The 27,643-nt window shown below is 47.9% G+C and overlaps 1 protein-coding gene across 3 annotated transcripts in view; it reads left to right on the top strand.

Moving 5' to 3' along the window:
• MAPK4 (mitogen-activated protein kinase 4) overlaps nucleotides 1–27,408 on the top strand; it is a 43,831-nt gene extending 16,423 nt beyond the window's left edge. For 2 of the 3 annotated variants that reach the window (XM_054808964.1, XM_054808966.1), the window contains exons 2-6: nucleotides 3,864–5,263; nucleotides 14,176–14,320; nucleotides 19,622–19,783; nucleotides 21,901–22,102; nucleotides 23,942–27,408. In XM_054808964.1, the coding sequence (XP_054664939.1) occupies nucleotides 4,718–5,263; nucleotides 14,176–14,320; nucleotides 19,622–19,783; nucleotides 21,901–22,102; nucleotides 23,942–24,629 (1,743 nt within the window). In that variant the 5' untranslated portion in view covers nucleotides 3,864–4,717 and the 3' untranslated portion in view covers nucleotides 24,630–27,408. Of the gene's footprint in view, nucleotides 1–1,036; nucleotides 1,099–3,863; nucleotides 5,264–14,175; nucleotides 14,321–19,621; nucleotides 19,784–21,900; nucleotides 22,103–23,941 lie in introns of those variants that run through there. The other variant, XM_054808965.1, reaches the window with a different exon arrangement.
• Nucleotides 27,409–27,643: the final 235 nt, after the last annotated feature.

The following is a 27,643-nucleotide window of genomic DNA, read 5'->3' as shown; positions in this document are numbered from 1 at the left end:
AGAGGAAGAAGCAGGATTGCTGCTCATGGGGCTAGCATCCCAAAACTCCCCTTGGTGAGCTGCGGTACTGCCCCAGGATCCAGCCCTTTGCTGGAAATGTACATTTAAATAGTTGGATGGTTGTTCCCTTGCTGCAGTTTCCAGGCATTAGCTGCTCGAGTAACTCATGAGTGGCACCCAGGCTGTGTGCATGCTTTACTTCGGGTTTTTTTAGTGATTCTAACAAAATAATGAGTCAGAAGTGATGTGTGATTTGGATGGTGGAGAGCACTGGAAAAATAACTCCTGTAGCCGTTCCGGGAAAGCTGGTCAGCCTGATCCTTTGGGTTTGCTGTTGTCAAGATTGGAGGAGGCAGAGATCAGAAGGACAAATGGAGATGGCGGTCAGTCCCACAGCCGTGTGTTGCCTGCTGGTCCCTCGGCCACAGTCCATCTCCCTGTATTCACCAGCAGGTTTTCCCTGGATGGTTCAGGAGAGTGAGGACAGGAGCACGGCTTGCCATCCTCCAGAGCCATCCTTTTAGGGGTGATTCTGCCCTGGTTCCTCTAATTGCAGAAGATGCTGCAGGGTCATCACTCAGCTGGGAACTGAGATGTAGCCGGGAGCACTGTGAAGGCCATCGCTCTGCTCGTGAGATGAAATAGGGCTCTTTCTTCCCTTTTAGTCTTATGCATCACATTTTCCCTTTCAGTGCTTCTAGAACTGTAATAATTATTAATAATTAAGCTGACACAGCAAAACTTGGTTTCCTTCCATTGCATCTAGAGTAAGCCAAGAAGCTCAGCGTGGGAGCTAACATCGTGTCCCATCCAGCCCTACCTGGTCTCAGCAAACCCTGTGGAGTTTGGCTCATAGTGCCAAAAAGATGAGAAATGTGATGGGTTCTGGGTGGTGGGGCTGAGAGATGAGGAACAGAGATGGATCTCAAACCCAACGTGGCACCTTGTTGAAGCAGATTAACCCAAGCGCTATTTCACAGAGTTCCCTTTGCCAGTAGGAATTTTTTTTTTACTTTTCTTGGGTTTTTTTTTCCTCCTCAGACATCCAAGAGACCCATGGAGAAACCGAGTTCTTCAGTGCAGGCTTAGGAAACTCAGGTTAGTCACCACAAGTGGAAAAGCTCCGGTTTTGCTGCAGCCAGGCGTACCTCTTGCAGTTCCCTGGTTGCTCGTCAGGTCCAGCCTGTCCTTAAATCTCCCCATAGTCCTCAGACCCCCAACTGCCTTCTTGGGGTTTAAGCAACGTCGTGTTCCCTTTCCACAGCCATGCAGCCAGGTTGCAACACAGGGGTAACCTTCCTGCACAGAGTGCTCTTTCCTGCTGTCCTTGCAGAGCCTCAGGATTTATTTACCTTCTTTTTTCCCTTCATTCCTTGTTTCTCATCCTTTTTTTTTTCCCTCCTGTGACTATGGACCGAGGCTTGCCCCAGTTCCGAATAGCAAGAGCGGCTTTCTCTGTTCAATCCTTGCATGCAAAAGCCAGCATTAGATAATTGCTGAATTGAAGGGAGGCTGTAATTATTTTCGCTTCCAACTACAGGAGCACGCAGTGTTTGCCAAACTGCTTGGTAACTGCTGGCAGATGCTCTTTGGAGGGTATCCCTGCTCTGCCTACATCCCTCTCCACCGTCATACAGCCCGTACATCTTTATTTTAACTGTTAACCAGATTACTCTTCAAATAGCTGCTCTGTGCTGGCCTGAAGCATTACAGTTCTCTTCCACCTTTAATGACCGATGGTTGCAAGCTGAAACCAAGCTCGGCATTTGGTATTTTCCCTATCTGGGTAACTTCTGCCAGAAAGCAGGAGGGTACTGCCAGCGATGCCCGATGCTTGGGGAGTGTAGAGTGAAGGACCAGGCTGTGAACCTGCTGCCAGGTTAATGGAGCAGCTCTGGTGATTAAAGGCTACAACAGAGACTTTAATCTGGCATGAAGAACACAACGGGAGCAGATCCACCATAATTTTATTTTTTTCCTTCCCTCTGCGGCACTGGAACCAGTGTATAATTTGGGACATCCCTGTGCAAGGTCGCAGCCCTTGTCATGCAGCTGGCTGGTCTCCTTGGCTTCAGAAGGACCTGGTGGTCCCCTTGGTGGGTGGCATGGGACATTGGTCTGCACGCGGGTCTCACGGCAAAGAGGGGGTGCCACAAAACGAGGCGTTGGAGGGTGTTTGGGAGCGAGTCAGGGGCTGAGCAGGAGAGGGTGTCCTTGCTCCTCTGGGATACATACATATCAGCAGGGAGATATGGTAGGTTGAAAGCTTCGATGAGCTGATCATCTAGAAAAAAAACCCCAGTCCTTTCCTAACACTTTATGCTTTTTGTTCAATTCTGTTTCTAAACAAATTAATTGTGGTTGAAAAATCACAGTGTTTTATCTAAATATCTTGAAGTGGTTTGAGGGCTTTGAATCATCTTTTCCTAACTAGAACGTCTGCAAGAGGTGGTCCCTTGCCCATGGCCAACCCTGCATGGTGACCTGCCACTGGAAGATGACATTTTGTCAGGAAAATCCCCAAAATATTGGGATCCTCCGTGCCTCTGGCTAGGTCTGCATCCTCATCCCCAGTAGACACTGGTATTTGCCCATTATGCTGTTGCTAGCAGTTGGGTGAGGGGTCTACTGTGGTGCCAGAAGGTTCCTCTGCTGCTTTGCTTTTCTTTAAAAGCCAGTGCATCTTGGTAAGAGATTCCTCCGTCACTCAAGGGAGCATGTGTTAGCACAGAGAGGCTTTGAAATATGGGGTTACGCTCCTGAGACACCGCAACTCACTTCTGCTGCTCACCTTGCTTGTTCACCACAGTCATTTGTTCCAGCTGCTTAATGCCAAGGATGTCATAAAGCCTTTTCATATTAATAGGGGGTGAAAAACCCATGACTTAAATGCTATATCATTCATATATATATATATATATAAAAAAAAATATATTCAGCTATACTTTTAAAGAGCACCATAGGACCCTGTATTTATCTCTTATGTTTATCTTATTTGCATGGAGGAGTTTTGGGTCTGTGAAACCATGACCAGGAGGACGGCTGCCCATGCCGAGCAGGTCTCGGCAGAGCTGCGGTTGCAGGCGTTGCTGATGGATGGCAGATTCCTGCAGCTAACAACACGGCTTGTCCATCTTAATGAGGATGCTCTCCTCCTTCCCCCGGCGCACTGGAGGAGAAATGAGCTGTGTCGTTAGCTGCTTGTGCACCCCAGGCTGAGCAAGGCTGGAGTACCTCTCTTTATAAATGCATTAAAATGGTGTGGTTTGCTGCATGAGGGAAGGGGAAGGAAGGGAAAGGATGGAGCCAGCGGCATCCCCAAGGCTGCTGCCAGGGTTTGCTGTGGGACCCCAAATTCAGGGGCAGTCCCATCCTTGTGGCTGGTTTTAAAGGCTCTTTGCAAAACCGGCCATGGTGGTACCACCTTGTTTGCCCAAGCAATTTTAGTCGTTTTAAGCTGAAAAACTGTGGCCATCTCTGCTCTCAGCTGCTCGGCAGGGACAGTTCAGCCCCTGCTTTCCTTGCAATGCGGTTTAAATAGGCAGTCGGAGACATAGTGCGTTGTTCAACTTTTGCCTTCTGCAAATCGCTCTGTAACATTTTCAGACAGATTAAAATAAATAAATATAAAAAAAAAAGAAGAAAGGGGAAAGGAAGAGTTAGAGTTTTCTGTGTATTACAAATGGAAAAGGAAAAATTAATCATCTGAAAAATGCTGGTATTGATGCATGCTTTTGGAGAGGATAACTGATGAGTTTCCAAAAGGTCACAGTTTTGCTCATGGTTAACCTTCAGCAAGCCATTACATAGGCAGGGCATAGCAGTGCTGGTAACGAATGAATCCATCTCCTCTTTTCTTCCAGGAGCGGGACTGAGACCTGCTGAGGAATAACCGGGCAGTGCAGCACAGGGAACTCCTCTGGCAAGCTGTAAAGATCAGATGGCATTTGGCTTTGCCACCGGAAGACATACAAGGGGAAGGTGTTGGAACTGCAAACGTGGAGACTTACTGCACTGAATGCAGCCGATAAAGAGAATTTTGATTGGCAAAATATTTGCTGCCATCAAGATTTCTCACTGCTGATGGGGAAGATGGGGTCTGCCTGTACTGAAAAGGGAGTGACGAGAAGGGTGAAGCTTTGCTGACTGCTGGGGAGCCCGGCCAGTGCCTGGATGCACTTCACTGGTGGGGAGAACGCTGTCAAAACTTGTGGGCAGGGAGGGTTTGGGGCAGCGGAGGGGCCATGGGGCTGCTCTGGGCTCTGCCCTGCCACGAGGCCAGCTGGCTGCCCCGGCACTGAGACGCCGGGGACGTGGGGCCAGGCATCCGGCTGTGCTGCCAGCCCCGTGCTTCGGCATTGACTCAGGGACGTTGGAAAAGGAAAACAAGAACGTGGCTGAAAAACGTAGCAGTGCTGATCTTTTAGTCTCAAGAAAAATAACCTTTCTGTTTTGCTAGAGATCTCTGGGCTGTGGTTATCCACGCTGCTTGGAAAGTCTCTTCTATCCCTTGATTTCTCACCCAGTTTAAAACATTTTGTTTGTGTATGTGTGCTCACATCTATTTTCACTGCATCTGCATGTCGTCTTGAAGCGATGGGCATCTTTAATAATGAGGCACTTGATTTCAAACCACGTTTGTAATCTGGAAGCCCTTCAACTGTCCCAGCTTTTCAAGTGACAACGGAGAAAAAGCCAAAAGAGGACGGAGCCCGCGATGGCAGAGAAGTGTGACTGTATAGCTAGCATGTACGGGTACGACCTGGGCTGTCGCTTCATTAATTTTCGCCCCTTGGGCTTCGGGGCCAATGGGTTGGTGCTGTCAGCCCTTGACAGTAAGAGCTGCCGCAAAGTGGCAGTGAAGAAGATCACCATCGACGATGCGCGGAGCATGAAGCACGCTTTCCGGGAGATCAAAATCATCCGTCGCCTGGACCACGATAACATAGTGAAGGTGTACGAGGTGTTGGGGCCAAAGGGGACAAATCTGCGTGGAGATTTTTTCAAGTTTAACATGGTATACATCGTCCAGGAGTACATGGAGACAGACCTGGCACGGCTGCTGGAGCAGGGGAAGCTCGCTGAGGAGCACGCCAAGCTCTTCATGTACCAGCTACTGCGGGGGCTGAAGTACATCCACTCAGCCAATGTCCTCCACCGTGACCTCAAGCCAGCCAATATTTTCATCAGCACGGAGGACCTGGTGCTGAAGATCGGTGACTTTGGGCTGGCCAGAATCGTGGATCAGCATTACTCACACAAGGTAGGCAATGCCAAATTGCCGAGGCCAGTGCTGTGTCAGTGAGCTTCCGGCTGGCATGGGAAGGCGTTGAATGCATGTAGGGTGAAGCGCTCAGATTGTGGTGGATCTTTTTGGGAGCAACTGGTCCTTGAGCCTGTTTGGGCAGCTGTAAACCCTGCTGGGGTGGTCTCTGGTGGTGGTCACGCTCCCTGCCCCAAGGCAGGACGTGTTTCCCAGGCATACCCGTGGGCCGAGCTCTGCCAAGCATGCCCCAGGTTTCTCCAGCACCACAAAGTACCGAGCAGGGCACAGGAAGGGTTCAAATGCCATTCAGGTGTCTTTCATTGCTTTATATCATATATATCAAATATATACTTATATATTTTATTCTATCCCAGCAATGCACTGTGGGGAGGTGTGTGTTTGCTCACTTTACTTAAATGACTAATCTTGCTGTTTCTTGCTTTGCTGCTGCTTTTATACAACATGAGCTGCCGATCATCCCCGCAGCGGAAGCACGTGGAAAGGGTACCTGGCTCATCCACAGCCATTCTGCTTGTCTTTGTCCTCACTTCTGTGCCAACCCACTTTTTAAAAACCCAACTCTGTCTGAATTACACTTACTTAGGGAAGGAGGGATGGGTCTTTGACATACAGTCATATTCTTTCATTTGAGGTCAAGATCCCGTCCATCAGTCCATGCATGCCTTCTTGCGGCAGTCTGGCTGGGATGGAAAAGCAGGGAAAGGAGGAATGAAGTAAAATGCAGGAAAACAAATACCTGCCCTTGAATAGAGGAAATCCATTCCCTCCCCGGGGGGTCTTTCAGACTGACTCAGTTTTCCTCTCCTGCTGCTGTTGCCAGCTCCTCTCCATCTGCCCAAGGAGGGCTGAAACTCCCCCAAAGTGGCACTTTCTAACAAGTGATTAGTGAGCCACGTGGGCTCCTCTGCGAAGGGTCGTATTCTCAGGGAGCTGCCAAACTCTGCAAAATAATCTAAGGTACTGAAACCAGTTGTATACTGAGGCAAAAATCCAGCTATTAAAAGAGCTGCATTTTTCCTCCAACACATTTAATTCAGCGTGGCAGTCTCCTGCAGCCAGGCTGCCCCCGGGCTCTCCTGTGCCCTTGAGAAAGGGAGGTTGGAGCTGGGAGCAGAGCTGGGAAGTGGCATCGCTGGTGGAGCAGCTCAAGGTGGGAGCAGTGGCTGTGCTGACACAGGCAGTGTGCAAAGCAGTGAGGCAAGGAAAATGGGTGAGAAGGCTCCGTAACACTCAGTCCGAATGCTAATGGATTTTGAAGGCAGTTGCAGATGTTTAATGCAGGTGGCCATCCAGGCTGGAGGTTTGGAGGCGTGGAGGAGCATGGTGGAAGCTTCATCAGCTCAGAGATCCATGTGGTCCCATGAATATTGCGTGGTCTGCATCAGTAGACGTGATGCAGTCTGCAGCCGGTTTCTGGTTAAAATTACTATTTGGCATTGTAAGATAATATAAAATCTATTTTCTTGAGCTGAATGTCTGTCTGGATGAGTTCAGTGTCCCCCATGGACCCACCACTGAGCCTGAGTCAAGGTTTAAATACACTTTGCATGTACCAGTGAGTTTTTTGCCCAGTGTGGCTCTGATTTGGGCACCATTGCTTTGCTCAGGGAGGCAGGGATGGGCAGAGGGAAAAGGATGGTGAAAAGATGATCTTGTGATCCTGAAGCTGAGCCCTGATCCGTTCTGGTTTTGAGTCTGGGGAGAAGGAAAGCCTGGGGAAAAGGAAGAAGGTTGCAAGGGACATCGGGGAGTGAACGTGGGGTCCTTCTCACTGCTGCCTGCCCCTCCTGTGCTCCCTTCCTCACCAGTTAGTTATTACCCAGCTCAGGAAGAGGCTCCTGGCTTTTTGAGTGGGGTTTTTATTTAAAGTCAGGTGCATTTAGAGGCTTTTACCAAGGGAGGGTAACTCCCAGAGAAAACCCCTGCAAATAAGGCAGCGCTATGTGAACACAGAAAGTCACTGATTTAAGGAGCATCATCTTGTCAGAGACTGCAGGGTCAGGGTAGGAGTCATCTGTCTGTGTCTGCTGCTGAATTACTCTTATTTCTAAGCAATGCTTAACTAACCTTAATAACAGCCAGTGCAGTGGGAAAGAGCTGTCAGGAGGATGGCCAGGGCTGCAGCTTCATGGTAGGACGTAATTTTGCAAGATGCCATTGCATGAATATCCTCCGATTCCTCCCAGGGGTGGGAGGCTGGACCATCAGTGCAAAGAAATGGCAGATCCCCACTGTGCAGAGAGACCTGGATACCGCTCCAGAGCAGAGCCCAAAATAGCAGTGCTGTGGTGAGCATCCAGCACCACAAATAATGTCAGTATTTGTAAATTCTGGTGATGGGGAGGACAGTTTGCTGAAGCCGGGTGATGGGCACTACAAATGCAGAGGTACAGCAGGAGGGCTTGGATGGGGCTTGGGTCAGTCCTGCCTTTGATTTCCAGCTCTTCTCAGGTGACTCAGAAAAATCAATTCCTTTCCATATTTCTCTTTCAATCTCTGCTTTCCTCGAGGGCTCATACAGATTTATAAGCTCCTTGGTCTGTGCTCTCGCAGAAAGCATCAGCAAGAGGGAGAAGACCAGAGCATCACCGTGTCTGAAGGTGCTGAGCCTCTACCCTGCTGCTGACTAGCATTGAGCGGAACAGGGATCCTTACACCCCGAATTTTGGTGCTAATGCAGAGCTGCCCAAAAGCAGATGAAATCCTACTCCCTGAGTAATTAATTGCTGTAAAGACCCAGTAGATCCAAACCTCTGAAGGCAATAGAGAGCTACACCTCTAGCGTAATGTTTTCTTGCAAGTCTTTGCGGCGAGGAAGAGTCATCTTAAGCGCTCGGATTTTTTTTCTCTTAGCATGTTTTGTATCTGGAATATGTTTAGACTGATGGTTGGGTCCTGCTAACACAAAGAATTGCAGGTTGTGGTTTTTTATTCATCTAAAAGGTCACAGCTCTTCTGACCCGATGTTTCTCAAATCCCAAACCATCCCGTTGAGTGTTAAAATGGCAAATAATAACTGCAGTAGATTGTGAGCAGAGTTTTAAACACAGTTTAGAAATACATATACCACCTAAATAATAGCTCTTACTTGGCAATGTGTCTTGTTTACATGGCTTGCAGCAGGCAACCATTAATTTAGGATTAATTAGGATAATTTGGCAGGAAAGGGAGAGCTCTCCAACTCTGGGAGATGCCCTGGATCACAGCAGGGTGCTGACCTTCACCAGTTTTGAAGCAGAGCAGCTTCGCCTGTATTTCTCCCACCATTTGGCTGGTGTTTGTTGCTCAAATCCCTTTCTCCATGTGGTAAGAGCAGCATGGGGGCATCTGTTTGTTTGAAACTTCCCCATAACAAACAAAATGAATTTCAAGGTGCCAAGGTCACGTCCAGATCTGGGTCTGCACCTTCACAGGCTGCTTAGACCTGACAGCTTAAATTTGAGCCCTGTCTCAGATAAACACGTTTCTAAGCTCCCTGGGTGCTCATGTGCTTGCAAACATCTCTTTAGGGCACAGAATATCAGGTCTAGCAGAAGAGGAGCCTCAGGAGATGATCCTGTGTGCCCCCTTCTCTCTGCCACCCTGTCTCTTCCCCGATGCTCTCACCATCCAGCCATGCAGGCTCCTTTCACTTCCTTCTTACTACTCTTTACCCCCAGGAGTTGCTAATCCTGCTGTTTATCCCTCTAGAACATCTCCACATTAATCCCTTTTTCCTCAGTCACTGCCGTTTGTGGTCTGAACGCTTTGCCATGCAACTTGGTGCCCAAATGGTGAGTGGGGGAGTGTTGGAGATGAAGACAAGGCGCAGCTCTGGCCTCCATGAGGTCCTTATCCTTGTGCAAAACAAAGCTGAGCATTTCCCTTTTCAGAAACCGCCTCCTTATTGAATGCAAGCATCTTGCCTTCATCATCGGAGCGGTCTGCAATGCCCCCTCCATCTGCAGCCTCGTGGTCCTGCCTGCCCCACGCCTCGCTGCCTTCCCCCCGTGGTCCAGCCCCTGCCTGCATTTCTTCAGAGGCTGCCTGGCTGTGTTTAGCTGCCCATCTATCTGCCCATCCCCATTCCTATGCCCTAATAAATATCTTTGGCTCCAGATGAGAGTCCAGATGTGATCTGCCCCAAGTCTGGGGGGGAAGGAGGTGTAAAAGTGAGATGCTGTCCTCCCTTGAGCACCCATAGCTCGTGGTGGGCAGGAGGGGTGGGAGAGCAGGGAGATAGCAAAGTCAAGCATTAAAAATTGGGATAAATACCAATGAATGTCTAGACTTAAAAATAATAAATGTTTCGAAAGGCAGTATTAATTACAGAATTAATTGGCAGAAATTCCATGCTAAAGAGGGTGCAGCAGCACTTTTAAGGGGAGATCTCATGGTAAATAGTTTCCAGAACATCTTCAAACCTTTGAAGTCCTCCCTTTGTTTCATACTTGGTGATCACTGCAAACATAATAGCTTCCAGTTCATCCAGTAAAATAACAAAATTCCCAGGTGAATCATCATGAGGAGATCTTCAAAGGAGATGAGGATGTGGGACGTTGCTCCGTACTCGACCCAGAGGGGACCACCCTCCACGTTCAACCCTCGGGCAGCTGCCCATGGCTCCGTGCAGCCAGTGCAGCCTCCCCGCTGTGACCCCAACTCGGCTATTCTCCTTCTCTGTCCTCTGCTGAAGCACGTAATAGTCTGTGGTCCTGAAATAAATGCACTCTGTCATCCCAAAATGATGAGAACACAGGTCACGTTGCTGGAGCCATGCGCAATGGGTTTTATCATTTTAGTTTGGAGCAATGTTCCTGCAAAGCTGGTGTCTTTCCCAGCTTCTCCTACAACTGCCCTACCTGCCTTTTAAAAAATAAGCTTAAAAAAAATGCTGTGAAGAGGCACCAGCCTGCTGCTGCACCAGGATTATTCCGAAAGCTTGGCGTTGTTGCTATTTTGAAGACCCCCCTTGGCACTGCAGCTGTCTGCACCAGGAGCTGACCTGGCTCCCACAGGTGCAGTGGCAGAAATCCCGTTCGTGGCTGTGGATGGAGGCACAGATACGCAGACTGTGGGTGGATCCTGATGGATTTCCAGTTTGCAGGCATCTGGTCCACACTTCTGCAGCTTTTTGAGTGCAGAAAGATGGCTTTTGGCGTGAAATATTCTTGGGAAGGCCTTTGGGCTGTGGTGTTAGGGGCTGCGTGGTTTGCAGTACGTAGGATCTGGAATTTCAGTGTCCGCCTCGAGTAGACATGCCCTTGGTCCTCCTGCAAGGAGGAGCTCTGGGCTTGGGCCAGTTGTTTCTCCGATTGTATCAGAGCACCGGTGGGTCTTGTTGCACTCCCCATGTGCTGCTGCGCCGTGCCATCTTCCCTCAGCGCGCTCAGGATGCAGGCGGTCCGGCGTGCTGTGACCACTGTGACACTGGGATGCAGCAGCACCCACCCGAAATTGTTTCTCCTTCTGGTGTTTCTAGCAACACACAAAATCCATGTTGTGTAAAGATTAGAAAAAGCATTTGTTTTTCTTTGCTTTTCAGTTTCCTTGCTGTGCTGTGTGATACGACTTGATGCTTATTCTACCTGTAATGAATTCATCACCTTTATAGACTGCCTGAGCTGTTCCTGCACATGCTGCAGGAGCAGAAGAGAAGCAGGAAAATGATACTTGAAAATTGCAAAAAAAAATAGGAAGGGAGGGCTTGAGAGCAAGCCTTGGACTTGAAACTATTTCTGGTTTTACATTAACTCTGTTATATTGGTTTTTAAAGAGATTCCAGTGGTTCTTCAGTTCAGAAAGGGCTGTCCTGAATTCACAGAATATTGTCATGAAGATGTATGTTCCATCTTTATTAGATGTAATTAATACACTTCTGGTCTTGGTCTTTCTGTCTGGTTGAATCTACATAAATGGTGAAATTCTTGTACTAAAGCCCATGCCTTGCATTGGTGATAGCTGGAAGTGCTCAGGCTCTCCATCCTGACACAGCTGCTGCCCTTGCGTAAGTCTTGGCACCACGGGTAAGAGCTGAGCCCGTACCTAACCCTGGTTTAGGTGGATCCTTACCCAAGCATCCTGCCGCTCTGCCGGCAACTGCGTGATCCCAGCTCCCAAAGCTGTGGTGATATTTCTCCATAGGATTGATAGTCCACAGGACTGTACTTACTTCCTCCAGGCAGTAGGACAGAAGCTTATCTTACATATTTTATAAAAATAAAGATCTAGCCCGTGTTTTTAGCCACCGTGGAGACAGAGCAGATGTGGGTGTTGGGTCCATATAAGCCTCTCAGGACCGCTCCTGCCGGAGGACCTCGGGCCAGGTCAGAAAAGTCTTGATTTTCAAACCTCCCATTAGCCCTTCTCAGTATTTTCCCCTCTGAGAAAGAGGAAGGATAACCCAGAGCTCAGCAGCGGAATGCCATGGGAATGAAGGAGGGGTCCAACTGTATGGTCCACGAGTCGGTGGGATGGAGAGAAGCTCCTTTCCACGGGTCCTTTCTGGGCTTGGTGGTCTGGGTTATTCAGCAAACGGAAGCAGGGAGACGACAGTCAGATACATGGTGATGGGTAACAGAAGAGGGAAGCACAATGAGAAGCACTGCTAATTAATTACCACCACTAACCTCACACGGCAGGGGAGGGGTTGAAGATGCATCCAAAATATTCAGGAAGTTTTTGCAAGGAATTTTCTCCAGTACATGAGAGCTGCCTGGGGAAGAAATGGTTTGGCTTGTTGGAACATATAGATATTTGCAGTATATTGCTCATACATTTCGCATGATGCACACACCCCCAAGGACTCTAATCCATCTTGCTGTCAGAGAGGAGAAACATATGAACTGAGTGTTAAATCTGTAAGGAGAATGGCATTCCTTTGCCAGGAAAGGGAGGAAATTGTTCTGGCCAGGAATTGCCCTGGATCACTATCCCCAAAGTTTACTTTCTTAGGATTTTTCCAATAAATATCAATGTCTCTATTGTTGGGAATAATTACAGTAGCTGAAAATTGGCGGTCTCATCAGATAACGCCTGGAGGCTTTTGTGCCGGTTCTGATTCAGCAGCATTAGCAAAAATATAACAGCATTAAATGAAACTTCTCAGCTAATCAGTCTCCATTACAACTTATCTTAAGAAGACCAAAATTGAAATGTTCTTTGTAAGCAACCCCTTTATGATTAAAAGCTTGACGACTTGCACGTTTGGAAATTGGAACAAAAACCTGCATTGGGGGAAGAGGAGCATTACAAACCTTGTAGTGTTTGTGATGGTGCACTGCTCTTGCGTTTAGGCTGAGGGATGTATCCTGTGACATCCTAGGAGATGTTATATAGCATAACTGCATCTGCAACTGAAAACAGTTTATGAAACTACATCAGTTAGGATGGAGTTTTTCCACTGAGTTTTTCCACGAACTGTATTCGTGCTGTCATTGCATTTCGTTACTCTCCAAATACTTCACAGCATTTAAATGCAATTCAACTTTATAACTGTGTTTCAATCTACCTCATTCTGTTAATGCATTATATTTAATATAGAAAATACCGCTTTTGAATATTCCAACGTTATCCTGATGAAATAACCATTCATGTCCAACCCTGGCGTGGCACCCGCGCATCCGGACCTTGGCCAGTGGGCGAAGCTAGGGACACTGGGACATCCCTTACAATGCCAGCATTATTTACAGGCTTGAACACATCCCCCTGATTTCAGTGGGAGCTGCTGAGCGCTTGGCACTTGTGTTAAATCTCCCGGGTGGGAGATTAACTTGCGTTAAATCTCCCTTGCAGGGCTGCGTTACCTGCTCGGTGATGCTTTAAGACATCTGCTGGTCCAGGAGGCTTTCCTTCCACGCAGTAGTGATGTTCCTCCCTAAATCTGTTTTTCTGCCCATCCCCCTGTTCTCTTTATTACGTGATCCCACGTCTCACCCCTGGGAGATGCTGCATGAGCTTGTCCGCAGTTCCCAGCACACACCCCAGACCAAAGTGGGGTTCACTGCAGCAGCATCCCGATGATGCTGGCAGGGTGAACTTGCCTGGCATCTGTGCGAGGCCAGATCCTGCTGAGTGCATCCTCTGGGCCCTGCCCACTTGGGCGCCCTGTGCGCTCGCCGTGCCACCTCTTGCTCCGGTCTTGCATGTCCCCCGGTGCTCACTGTGGGTTTGTGCCCAACCAGGGCTGACGCACAGGCGGCTGCTCTTGCATGGGCTCCCCAGGGAGCTGCTGACCTTCAAAATTTCAATTTCAGCACCAGTGCTGGCAGATGGACCTGTGGGAATTCAACGCTACGTAGCTCGCTGTTACCAGCAGTTTAGGTAGCCGTAGAGGGACTATAAATACAGGCTTAACTAGAGATGGAATTAGCAAAACATTGCAAACTGGTAACATTTGGAAGTCCAAGCGCTTGCAGGTACTGAACTGGCAAAGGCTTCCGTCACACACTGGGGGGTTATAGCTGGGTCCCAGCAAAGCACTCAGGTAACATGCTTAACTTCCAGAATGTCTCAGATGGTGAAATTGGGATTTATATAATACATCGAAGTCCTCTGACAGTGACCTGAAGTAACTTTTGCAGGTATGATCTGCAAATCTGTGCTATTAAGCCATCTGTCCTTTGCAGAAGATGCTTCAATACCATGGTGACAAACAGCAAGTAAGTTTTTGGGGAGCAGCAGGTGCTTTGCCTCCTGGAGCACCAAAGCATCTCTATTTCCAGTGGTGTATGTCTCACCATCCTGCAAGATATACAACCTCAGCCTGCTATAGATACCACAGAAGCACCGTGGGCAGGTTTCTCTGCAGGATCCGATGGTGGGGCCGCGGCAGGCAGCGAGGGCTGACTGGGGAGGAGTGGAGGAGCTCTCTTGCAAGGTTGCTGATGACTCTGCCTCTACTTTTTCAGGGTTACCTTTCCGAAGGCTTAGTAACAAAATGGTATCGCTCCCCACGCCTCCTCCTCTCACCGAACAACTACACCAAAGCCATCGATATGTGGGCAGCTGGTTGCATCCTGGCCGAGATGCTGACGGGAAGGATGCTCTTCGCTGGTAGGTTTCTGGCTCCTGTTGATTAATTTTTTTTTCTCCTTCTCTCTTTCCTTACTACCCAATTCAAAGGCTTTTTAGCATGGCAGAGGGAATTCCCCTTTCCTTGCCAGCCAAGGACACGCTTTAGCATCGCTATAGGGATCCTGTGGTTGGTTATTTGACATTTGAATGCCACTACCCATTTTCAACCTTTTTCAGGATTTTCCTATAAGTGGATATTGGAGTTGTAAAAGTGCAGTGCAAGGAAAAGAAGACCAAAAAAAAGCACTGGCAAGGAGCACAGAATTATCAGTGCAATATTTGAAGCTTAACTCTGATGTTCTTGAGAAGCAAATCTTTATTTAATACAATTCCAAAAATGGTACTGTCAGAAGCAAAGCTGTGCTTCCCAAGCTGGGACACAGAGGCATTCACTCAGGAATGAAGGAGACGCTCTCCTGCTACCAAAGAAGCTGCCCAAGGTCTGCAGTAATGCTCCTCCTTGGTTGTCTCTCCATCGCCCATTAGTGTTTTGAATGACAAAGTTTAACGCATTTCGTGAGCAGCTGTTTGCAGAGTTGTGTAAATAAATAATTAGACTCATTAATAATGGAGGACATTTTCTTCACAAATATTTCAGTGCACCGCAGAGCTCCGCAGCCAGTGTTTGATTGCAGCTGCTCTGTCGCTCCCTCCCTGCTCCCGCTTGCAGCTTCCATATTTCTTTTGTGAAAGCTGAAAATTAAGCAGTCAGTATCATTTTGAAGAGGTCATTAAAATTGCCTCCCTTTCCTTCCTTCCTCTTGTCCTCGATCTCTCTTCCCCAACATTTTCAAGTCCAGAGACTTCAGCTCTGAAAATTATGCATCAGACCTGGCTGCTCCTGACGCTTCCTCGGGATATATTCCAAGAGCAGGGATGTCTCCATGTGCCGCTTGTCCCTGCAGACACGGGCATTTTCTGGTCTCGCTGGGAGATGCTGCACGTGAGTGAGCTCCCAAGGCAGCTCTGCCAGCCGCCTCGCCTTCCTGAGCCGTGGTTTGCACTGTGGAAGATTCTCCAAGCTTTTTGAGTGGAAGCAAACTGGATGATGCCTTTCCTGGCCAGACCTAAGGCTCTGCCAGTCCAGGGCACTGGACCCGAACCAGCCCCAGGTAAAGCAGAGCAGCAGAAGCAAACCCCAGCGCAGATGGCAGGGTCCTGGTGCTGCAGGAGTTGCACCAGACCAGAGCAACATGCTGCCTCATATTAAACTGGGTGTAGCTGGAGCCCCAGGGAAATGCTTTTGGGCTCTTGAGTCAATTTCTGTTTTCCTGTACTTGTCCTTGTGTCAAACAGCAAAACAAGACTGTCTTGTCCAGGTCCTTCTCTGGCTGTCCCCATCAGCTCACCCAAGCACTCATCTTTATCCTGGCTTTCCAAACTGTGTTTGACCCCTGTCTCAGCCCCAGCTTGGTTTTCCTGCTGTTTGTGGACCCCAGGGGTAGAAGCTACATTGGCTGACACCAGCCATCTACCACCTAGGTGGCCAGCCTGGTCCTTAAAGCTCCCGTCATGGTCAAGGCAGCTCCAGGATGTGATTCATCTGGCCTCTGTTAGCTGTCTGCCTTCAGATGAGATTGATTATACCTTGGAAATATTTATTTTTCCACTACTGCTCATAAAGAGCATCTAGAGAACAAGCTGAAGTGCCCATGCTGGTGTTGCACATGGCTACAGGTGAGATCAGTCCTGTCCCAGCTGCCCGGGCGAGATGCCCAGAGCATCCATACAGGAACCGACTTTGCAGGTTGGTCCTGAGAGTCCGCAGCAGGTTAGAGATCAGGAGATGGGATTTGGCAGACCACAGACTGGGCTCAGCCGGACAAGTGCTGCAAGCATCCCTGCTTCTCTGCTTTCCAGCTCTGTGCAATTGCTTAATAAGCCCCCAGATGATGGCAGGATACTTAGTCAATGGGTGGGGATCAAAACTGGAGCTCAAAATACATATTCCTTTTGGGTTGCTTTAAAAATAGTCTGTAGAGTTGTTACGGGAAGGTCTTGGCCCGGTGCCCCGTTTTCCTGGCCTCCTCCTATAGCAGTAAGTAAAGAAGCAGGGTGCCCATGGCATCCCGTGCCACATAACTGTCTTTCATCTGCTGGTCTCCAAAGTGGAGGAGGATAAAACCCCAGTCACTCAGAATAACTGAAACTGGCAAACACTTGCATGACAGCGGGGGTTCATCTTTGCTTTGGATTTTTCTCCTCTTCGCTTGGGAGAACGAGTTTGTCCCTGGCCAGATGCAGCCATGTTCTGCGTCTGCAGGACGAGGCTTTCAGAGAGTCCTGGGTCACTGGCAAACGCCCCGTGGGAAATAACAGCGATGTAGTTCCCAGAAAGTTGCAAACATCCAGTAATTGCCTTACACTGGATAAATTGTTTTTTGAGTGTGCGTCAGCAGCATGATTTAAATTGGGTGCTTAGCATAAGTCAATATAATTAACTCGGTAGTCTATCTGGAGTGCTTAAGCAACGCAGTTAAATTAAGGTGATCAGTTATTAGGAATAGATGTCACTCACTGCTTTCATTCTGCTACTCAAGATAACAAGCACCCAACAGAGCAGGACTCCCAGCCCCCTCCCTGCAGCCCCTTCTCTGGGCAATGTGGTGGCAGGAGTAGCTTTGGGCTTGGCAGAGGCCCGGGAGGGCACAAGAAATTTGGCTGACCCGAAACCTGCAGGAGCGTAGCACGTCTCCAACAGATAAAACCTGGTTCGCAGACCTTTAGAGAGCTCCCCACCACAAGCGGTGTGGAAAACAGGGAAGAGCATCCGTAACTGAGCGGCTACAGCTCCCTCCAGTGACTTTTCAACCCTCTGCTGCCCAAGCATATACGAAAGCATAGCCAGTGGAAGCAAGAGAAAATAGAAGAAAAAAGAAAAGCTTCCTGTCCTCTCAGATACCCATGGGGTTCACCAGTGGGGCCGTGCCCATGACTGAGTGCTGGGAGGTGGCGCAGTGGCTTTTCCCCTGGGATCCGTGCTTGCTCCCAGAGCATTCACTAGCAGGGCTTGGGTGCTCACCCGGTACTTGATCGCAAGCCCAGGGAAGGGTTACCTTTTCCGAGACACGATGCAGAGCTCCTCGTTCTCTCCTCGGGTAACAACAGCACATTGCATTCGTTCTGTCTGTAATTCATGTTTTTCTTTTCAGGGATTAATGCCTCCAGAAGGTCCCTAGGAATTACATAAATAGAGGATAATGGTGGAGAATTGGGTTTTTGAAAGCTATAATTCAATGCTTCCAGCGTTGCATTAGCAGCTTCTTTGTGTAACTAAACACGGTGCCTTTCAGCTACCAGGTACCTTCAGTGAGCAGTGGCTGGAGCTGCACTGAGAGAACAGCCACAACGCCTTTGTGACTCTTAATACCCTGTAATTTTGATCACAGTTTGGGAATTAGCCTGACTAACAAGGGTTTTGTTTCCTGATGGTCATCTTTAGTTTCTCCCGGAGCCATGCTGTGAACCTCTAAATAACCTAAAATTAGTTTTTCTATGGGAAAGTGAATTCATTTGCCCAGGATTGATATTAGGAAGGTGTCCCTCCGTCTTTTTTGCTTTTGCTATTGCTCTGTCTTCTTCTGAGGTTTTATTCTGAGAGGATGTGTGGTGTGATGGTGACCAGCCGTGCTAATGTCAGTGTTGGTTTGGGGTTGTCTAAGTCCATTGCCATGTTCTGGCTCGGAGCTTTGCCATTCAGGGTGAAAGTGGCTGCGACTGCATTGAACCAAACCTTGTTGGAGCGATGAGGCCGTGATGGATGGAGACCCTTTCCCCCAACTTTGACGTTTGGACCTACCCTTACCCAGGGAAGGTGTGTTTGGGGTTAGCTCCAGTGATGTGAGTCTGGAAACCTTCTGCAGACCCATGAAGAGCTCTGGGCTGGGAAGGGCAGCCCCTGCGAGGTGCCAGGGACCTCCAAAGGGATGGGGTTGCTTGAGGGCTTGATGCCAGCAATGGTCTCCAGCATCCCCTACAAGTTGACCTCTCCACCCTCCCTGCAGACTGATTGGAAGTGCTGTGCCATAAATGAGGTTCACTTCTCTTGCCATGGATCAGCCGGGTTCGGCTTGCCAGTAAAGCGGTGGATCCATTACTTGGACAGCAGAGACTTGGTAGCCCAAAAATCCCCGTTGGTTTGTCTGCCCCAGCCAGCTAGCTTGCTGTGTTAATGGATAGTCCTGCCTCTAATGACAGAATATTTATAACCGGCATTTCTGGCAGGCAGAAAATCAATAGTGTGACTCAGTATTTCTGCCAGGCTGCTTCTCTGTACACATAGGAAACTGAAAATCAGCTGTGGAGCTCTTGGTCACATCCAATAGTGCACTAAAGAATGGGATTAATGTTCATTAACGAGGCGGTTGGCTCCGCTCTGCTAGCACTGCTGTTCTCTCACTGACTGGTAGCCAGTCCTGAGAGGGGGCTTAGGGATGCGTGGGTAAATATGTCCTGAAGAAAAAACATTAAAAATATATGATGGCTCATAGCAGTTGTGGGGATCGTCACCATCAGAGCCTTGACTTGATGCCCAGCAGCCAGCGGGAGCCAGTCAGAAAACACCTTTCCCATCGGGAGAGCAGTCGGGCACTTGCATTCATTTAAAGATGAAGCTTTGGGACCCCTGGAGCTGGGTTCATGATCTTCTTGTTACCGTTGGGGTTGTCGCAGCACTTTTTGTCGCCACTGCGCAGAGGGGCTTTGCTTCTCGGTGTAGCACAGCGCGTGGCAGGGACACGTGGTGATGGCATCAGGCACTGCCCTGCCTGGCCACAGCTGTGTGAGCCGGGATGCTTCATTTGGGGTTATAAACAAGCCCAGCCATAGTATTGCTTAAAGAGGGTCATCAGTTTTGAGGCTGTTAGAGCCAATATCTGAATCCTTCCATCATGCAGGACGGACTCCACTGATGGGTAAGAGCTCCCATGCCCCATAATTTCAGTCAGGTACGGTTTCTGCTTTGTAGCCATTTTAAATAGATGGCTAGGTTAGTCAAAAAGCTGCACAGACAGCCTCAGGGCGATTACACCAGGAGGGCAAATTGTCTAGGTTAACTCTTTCACCCTGAAAAGAGGTGACCCGACTGGAAATCCCACCACCTTCTCCTTGGAGCAAAGATTGGTGGCTAATGCGGGCACACGTCAGCGTGGGTGGGCTGGTGGGGGACGCGGTGCTGCAGTGATGTGGCTCATTTTAGATGGGTGGCCGATAATACCAACGCCCCCACCCCCCAATTTAACTTCTGGGTCTCATCTCACTGCCTGTTTTCTCCCCATTTAGGGGGTCACGAGCTGGAACAGATGCAGCTTATTCTGGAGACAATCCCTGTTATCCATGAGGAAGACAAAGAGGAGCTGCTCAAAGTGATGCCAACGTTCATCAACAGCACATGGGAAGTCAGGAAGCCGCTGCGCAAGCTGCTCCCCGAAGTGGACAGTGAAGGTACCATAGTGCCCGCTGGCTTCAGCAATGTCCTTCTCCTGGGACTTCCCCCAGCTGCCATCTTTTCAGACCTGTTTCCCCAGAGGGTCACAGGAATCATCCTCTAAGGCCAAGCGCACCAACGCTGCTGAATGGGATTAAGATATCTGCAGTGCATGGCCCCACCTGGAGCTCACGTGTCCCCAGTGCTGTCCCCCCAGGTCCTGCTCACTGTCCCAGCAGGGAGGGTGCGGACTGCAGGACAGCACTCACGATGCAGTAGCTTTCTTGCAGGTAGCTCATACAGAAATAAGGATGAAATAGTCTCCCAAGACTAGTCCAAGACAATTTCAAGGACCATCCCTGCCTTCCTATGCCTCTTCTTGAGCTGTAAGCAAGGGTTTAGCCCAGAGGTTATTTTTACACCCTGTTGATTTCTTGCTGTGCTTTTTTCATGAACACAGTTGTAGAGTACAAGAAAATACATGCTTTCACTTCACAAATACCTAAACTCCGTGAGACGGTTGCTACACAGGCAGAAATGTTGTCCAAGTGCTTCGAGGCTTGGACATCGCTTGTGTTGGGCTGTTGCAGCCTGCAATGCTTGAATACCACTTCAGCCACTTCCCTCCTTCGGCTAAAGCTTAAAAAAAAAAATCAGCAGTATGTTGTCGCAAAGGGCCTGCAAACCACAGGCTTTTGGACCTCAGCTTTTGCCTGGAGCAGCTTTGTAGGCAGTGAGAGCTTGCAGGGCGGCAGCCACATTTGAGCAGTGGGGACCAGGGCACATCAGCTCTTCTGAGCTCCTTCCAGGGCTTAAACCGGGCTGGTGAACATGGCCACCTGCTTTCAGGAAGACATCAAGACCAAGCCCAGCTTATGTTCACTAGCATAACTCTTCGGTATAAGACGTCCGTTATATGGGTGATACCCGCTGGCCCAGGTTACCCAGGGAGCGCATCAGCCTCTGGCAAACAGGAATGGATTTATTCCCTGTCGTTACTGTGGGAAGAAAGGTCACCTGCGCCCCTTACATAATTCATTGACATTTTGCTGCCTGTCTGACCCATAATATATCGTAATATATAACTCCTAATATATCGTCCCACCATGCTTGTTGCCCGCAGTCAGTGACCTTATGAAGCTATTGATTCCTTCCTACTTAATTAGTCCAAGCAATGAAGTAATCCTGTGGGAGACAATCGGATATTGGTTAATGTTTAAGCGCTGAGGCAATAGGTATGGCCTTTCCTTTCCGCTGAGTGATTTTGCCCTGAAGAAATGGTCCCATTCACACAATTAAGTGTTTATTGGGGATATTTCTGAAGGTAAATGCAAAAGATATAACTGAAGAAAGGCATATTCCTATTTGTATTATCTGAACTCCGAGGGACCCTTCCATGCACCAAGAATCAACTGAGTAACCAACATCTTTCATGACAGGATTTGATCTTTTCACGTAACCTCAGTAAAAGGAATCATCAAAAAAATCACAACAAACCCTCTATCTTTAGACTTAATTCTAGTCACTTCAGTTGCACTTAATTTCCTCCTTCATTATCATAGAAAGAGTTCATGCTCCACGGTCTTTCTAAAATAATTTTAGGCACTCGGGACAAAATAATTTCATAGTGTTGGTCATGCCGGAGAATTTGAAAAATTGCACTTTAAATCTAATCCCACTTTTAAGTTGCACATAAAAGATGTGAAATCAGTTGTGTGAAATGCAATGTCCCTGTTGAATGGATCTGAGAGCGTGGAATCAAATCCCGACACCGTCCAAAGGTGTTTTTGGGGTATGAGCTTAGAGTTCTGGCCCTGGATCACAGCACTGGGTATAACATGTATATGGTGTCCTGTGGAGGTGCGATGCTTTCGCCGTCATTTTGCCTGCCTTGCTAGATAAAGTGACGCCTGCGGGCTGCAAGATTGCTCCACTGCAAGCACACAGCTCCCGTGGGGGTAAGATGGATGCAGCAAGGACAGAAATGCCTGGTTTAGATGCACACGGGATGTAACCTTTAATTCCTTCCTTACTTCGAGGGGATTTGTTATGGGGGGTTCACGAGGCTCATCCTGGAAAGGAAGCTGGTATTGCTTTTGAGGAATTAGTGAGCTTGTTTCTCTCTGCTTCACAGCTATTGATTTTCTGGAGAAAATACTGACATTTAACCCTATGGATCGATTAACGGCTGAGATGGGTCTGCAGCATCCTTACATGAGTCCATATTCCTGCCCTGAGGATGAACCAGTATCTCAGCATCCGTTCCGGATTGAGGATGAGATTGATGATATTTTACTGATGGAAGCCAACCAGAGCCAGATGTCTAACTGGGACAGGTACGGTACCCAGGGCTGGGCCAGATACTGGCTTAAATTCTTTAGGCAGAACCTGACTGGTGAGTCTCTGACCTGCTCTTGATTGGGTTCAGCCACACCAGACCAGTGCTCCAGACCAAGGAAGAATATCTGCTTTTCCTTCTTCGTGCCATATTGTAATTCTAACCCAAGCCGGCACCCTGTTGAAACTAACAAAAGGTTTGTCATTGATTTCCGTAGGGAGTAGATGTTGAGTCTGCACGTTCCAGTTACTATCTTTCCGCTCTAGGTTTTATTAACAGCCTATATTGTCTTCATTTGAGTTACATCTGTTTAAATGACACTACAGTTCTTCCCTCTGTTCTCTGTCCCTATAATACTAGTTATAAAATAATGCAATTTTGTACCTTTTGGGGACTGGGCCTGATTTGGAGCTCTATATTTATCACTGTTCAAGGTGCGGAAGCCCCAGAGGCTACAGATCTGGGGTCTTTTTTAAAAATCTTTAATTGTGTTGACTTTGAAATGGTTTGTTGAAACTTGTACAGGAAGTTTAGAGCAGATCAAAGGCTTGAGCTGAGGTCTCTCATGTCCTAGATGATTACCCCAGTTACTAGGCCAGTCCTAGTACCGGAGCAGGTAGGAGAAAATAAGCAGCTAAGAATTAACAAGGTTCACTTTTCTATAGAGCTTCTTCCAGCTGAGCTGGCTGAGGATGTCTGCAGCATTGTTCCTCTCTGCATAGCAATTAAATCTCTTCGCCTTCTTAATCTGCTATATTTCACCAGCATTGAAAAAATAATCTAAAGAAATCCTTTGCCTTCGCTGTTATTAATCTCTTTGCCTGAGTGAACAGGTGTCAGGGGGGCGGCTGGGGAGGACAACCAGGTAAATTAGGTAGAGAGGAAAGCTTGACGCTTTTCTCAGGATATCTACCTTCAGTGTATCCCCACAGCTCCGGGATCCCTGCCAGTTATAGTCCCCAAAGCAGCAAATCAGTTGCTGGAGGGCACCTTGTCACCCTTTTAGCTCTTGGCTTTCTTGGCGTGACACAAGAAGCTCGGACCTAGACTGTTGCTCCTGCTACCCATCTTGGGACATCTGGTATTATGCCATAAATTTTGCAACACAAGCTGAGTGTTTTAGAAACGGGAAATGATTTTGCCTGTGTTTTGTAGGACACCTTTCATTGCCGGGACAGAGTGTCCCAATACTTGCGATAACACATCTTTTAAAGGCAACTCCATTAGGAGCCAGTAAATTAGATGTCACTTTGAAAACCGTGTCTAAGAACAGGTGTTGTCAGGTAATTGCAATCAAGGGAGTTTGCCTGGCTTGAGATGTTATCGCTCGGCAAGGTGACCCTTCAGGGATGCTCTTGGTCCATGACATCAGCGTAAACTGGTGATGTCTGATCTCAGTGGGGATTTAAGCTCATCTTTTTTACTTTTATGGCTACAAACAAGGAGCGCTCACACTGCAGGTGCTTGTCTCTGGGCTGAGGGACAGTTTGATTGTTAATATTGTTAATCGTAGTTTAATCCCAAGCAGAAAGAAGGTGATGATCGGCTAAATGAAAGAACCAGTCGGTTTGGTTGTTGGGCTTTTATTCCCACTACTGGTCCTGCCCATGCAGCCTGGGCAAACCTCAGACTCCTCCTAAATTACTCAGCCCTCCCTACTTTTTTTTAACGCACAAAAAAAAGGTCTCTAATATTAATAAGAACTTAAAGATCTATAGGTAAGCGGCATATTAGCAAGAAAAAGGTAAAAATAGCAGCAGCATGCGTATCTGTTTGAGCACTGTTGTTTCTAACAAAGCCATCATCTGCGCATCTAACAGCATCATGTCTTTTGCAGGTATCACGTAAGCCTCTCCTCTGATTTGGAATGGAGACACGATAAATACCACGACATGGATGAGGTTCAGCGGGACCCCCGGGCAGGGTCTGAATCCATCGCTGAAGAAGCACAAGTCGATCCACGGAAATACTCACAAAGCAGCTCAGAGAGGTTCTTGGAGCTCTCCCACTCATCCATGGACCGAGTGTTTGATGTCGATTGTGGGAAATCATGTGATTACAAAGTGGGGTCACCTTCCTACTTGGATAAATTGTTGTGGAGAGACAATAAGCCCCATCATTACTCAGAGCCCAAGCTAATTTTAGATTTATCCCACTGGAAAAGAGCAACCATAGCTCCTGCAGCTGAGCTATCGCTGGAAGAAGAACCATCCAACCTCTTCCTGGAGATTGCTCAGTGGGTGAAGAGCACGCAGGTGGGTCTCGAGTGTCCCAGTCCTCTTCCGGAGATGCAGGAACGGAGCCTGCCATCTTCACCTCACCACCTCCACAAGGAGCCCACGGAGCTGAACAGTGAAACAGACCCTGAGTTTGACTTGGACGTCTTCATCTCCAGGGCACTGAAACTTTGCACAAAACCCGAGGATATTCCAGACAACAAGCTCAATGACATCAACGGGGCCTGCATATCTGAGCACCCCGGTGAGATTGTACAAACAGAGGTGTACCAGAAAGACCGATGGTGAGGAGCCCACACCCGGGAAACCCCGTTGTATCTCCCTGTTCCTCTCTGATGGTGTGGCCATTGCCTGGGGCTGAGTGGCTTCAGTCTGTCATTGAGCATCTGTTTTTTACACTACACCGAATGCCTTTTTCAGAAAAGGCGAGCACAAACCACATGCCCCTTTTGATGCCTTAGAAATACCTTTAAGGGAATCAAGAGGTTTGAATGAAATACTGAGTTTCTTATACTGCCTTAACACTCTTGCCTTGCAATCTCTGGGACCTGTTTGAAACTTAAATGTACAAGAGAAAGATGCCAGTACGTGCTAAGTTTACAAACAGAAGTCAAATCAACTTCTTTTCCTTTCTTTTTCTATAGCATCTTAAAAAGATGAGGACAAAATCAGCATTTTCATTATGGTCAGATACTCTCCTGGTTTGACGGGTTCCCAAAACACCAAACTTTGAGCTCCTCTGAAGCACCTGTGTGAGTACAGAGAGTAGCAATGCCGGGCAGTGTCCGTGGTCAGCCATCGGTCAGCAGAGAATGGAACTAGAAGTAGAGTTTGGCCATCAGACAGAAAATAACTCTTTGAGAATGTTAATGGGGAAGGAATTTGACCTACAAAATATGGGCCACTTTGGATTTTATTTTATTTTTTCTGATCAGAAGACAAAATGTTTGCTAAGCGCGTTCTCCTTGTTTAGTTTCTCGCACATAAATTCTCCCTTCTGAGTAGGGGGTAGATCTGTGCTCTCCAGGTACTTAGGAGGCCCCATAGGACGCATTTCAGTGTAACAACCTGGCGCTGCAAGTCCTGTCTCAGGCAGCTGCCCAGCAGACCAGCAAATTCTGGTGGTAAGGGCTGGGCAGGAGTGGAGAGCTAGAAACAGGGTGTCTCACGGTGTGATGCTGCCTGGCACCACCCGCTACCCAGACTCAGCAAGGGCACCCACCATTGGTAATAAAAAAAAGGAATGAAAGTACTACTATTTTACCTTCTAAGAAAGATGTTGTGAAGAAAACAACAGTTCCTATGGCACTGAATTCGTAACTGGCCACTTTGCTTGCAGTTTCTTTGGAAGATGCCGGTGTCAGCAGGCAACCGAGCACGGTTTGTAAATAGAGGCAAACACAACAGATCTATTGTAACTTCTGTTTTCATCCACACTTCTGAGCACCTTAATAATTAATCAGCTAACAAGAGTTTGTATATGGAAGAAATGTACTATACTTATATTTAATCAAGCTTGGCAGTTTTTTAAATAGAAAACCTGTAAATAGTGTCATAAAAGCCAATCTCTGTTTCCTTGCCATAGTGTTGCAGTGCTCTCCAGCACAGTGGCACTACTTCCATTTGTAAAAGAGAAACTACTGTACTTAGAAACTCCAAGGTCCATATTTAACTATTGTTCCTATATGATTTATTTCTACCCTTTTAACAAGCAATCTACTAAATGTTCTGAGATGTGAAGAAAACTCATGTGAGACTCGGATGATAACTAACAGCAGCATTTACTGTATTAACCCTGGTTTCTGTTCTTGGTGGGATCAGGTACAGGTTTAGCTGTAGGAGAGCTTGTGCTAGGCATTGACAAGCTCGAAAACTTATTCTTATTGTGAGGATCTCTCCTTAAGCTGATTGAAATGTCGTTACTCCGGCTGATTAGCAGCATAGGTGTGAAGGCTGCTGGCTGCGTGGATGGGATGAGGTGGAAGTCCTGGGGCAGGGGTGGAGAAGGCAAAGCCATTGGAGAAGCCATCTAGAAGGCAAAGCCATTGGGCTCTGGTCTTTGCTTTGAGTGTTTGAACGTCCCCCATGGTGGTTTAGAAAGGGGAAACAAGGGAGAAACAGAGGGTTGGTTTCCAGTGTGTTGCATATTATTGATATACCTCAACTAAAGCTCAGCACTTTTACTCACGGTGGGAGAAATTCAGAGGCCAAAGGAGTGGCCACCCCTGCAGGGGAGCAGGTCCGAATCTGGTCCCAGCAGCCCACAACTCACCGCCCATCGTCCACGTTCGTTCGCCGTGCGCCCAGCAGCGGCCAACAAAAGCTGGGAACAGGATTGCTGGTGCTCAAGTGAGTGTGTGCCCAGAGAGGAGGCGGTGGCAGCAGCCACCGTTGTGCCCCGTCACTCCCTGATGCTGCCCTGGGAGGAGCAGATAATGTCCAGCTCTGACAGGAGATGCACAAATGCTGCAGCCGGAGGCATCAACTGAAAATTAGATGTTTGGGAGCCGCTGGAATTTAAACCTGAAGGATAAGATCAGCAATGTGAGACCTGACTTTTAAAACTCTCTTCTGACAGATTCAGCAACTACTTGCTACCACTGGGTTAAACATGGAGACACACTGACACATGAAATCAGCAGCGATCAAATCACACCAGTGTTTTCCCAGCAGACATGAATCGCCACATCCTCTGAAGCCAGAAGCCATTTCCTGTGGGTTGTGACATTCGACCTGAATATCTTCACCAGAAGCATATAGGACTATTTATTATGGCCATGAAAGTAACGGGTTTGCTTTTGAGTATTATCTTCTAAGGAGGAGTGGGAGCTTGGGGGCCCACAGTTAAAGTCTAATATTAACTTCACAAGAAGGAAACAGAGCTTATTGCCGCTGCTCTGGATTTTCCATCTCAGTTCGTGAACTGTTATTTAACGTTGTCCAAAACCTCAGCATCACGTGCTGGAAAAGGGGGAGAACGAGAGGGGTGGGTTTAATTTGTTAACCTGAGTGTGCTCAGCTGATCACAAGCCAGATTGATTTCTCATCTACACCAATAAAATTTAAGGCCTGAGCCTTCCTTGCTTGGTAGCGTGTCATTATTTTGCTTATTATGAGACTTGAAATATTTATTCCTGTAGGTTTCTTCTGCAAATGATCGTGAACAACCGAACTAACCCATGCATTGCATGAATATTTGCATTCCAGGGTTATTTGGTGTTGAGTGGCTTTTCACCGAGCTTTGCTTTGGCTGGTGCAGTCTGTCTGAGTGGTCAGGGTCACGGGGAGGGAATTTAAACCTT

The sequence above is a fragment of the Grus americana genome, chromosome Z, assembly GCF_028858705.1.
Source record: "Grus americana isolate bGruAme1 chromosome Z, bGruAme1.mat, whole genome shotgun sequence".
In the NCBI taxonomy this organism is placed as follows: Eukaryota; Metazoa; Chordata; class Aves; order Gruiformes; family Gruidae; genus Grus; species Grus americana.
The sequence above is the reverse complement of the archived record's forward strand: the minus strand, read 5'-3'. Positions and strand labels throughout refer to the sequence as shown.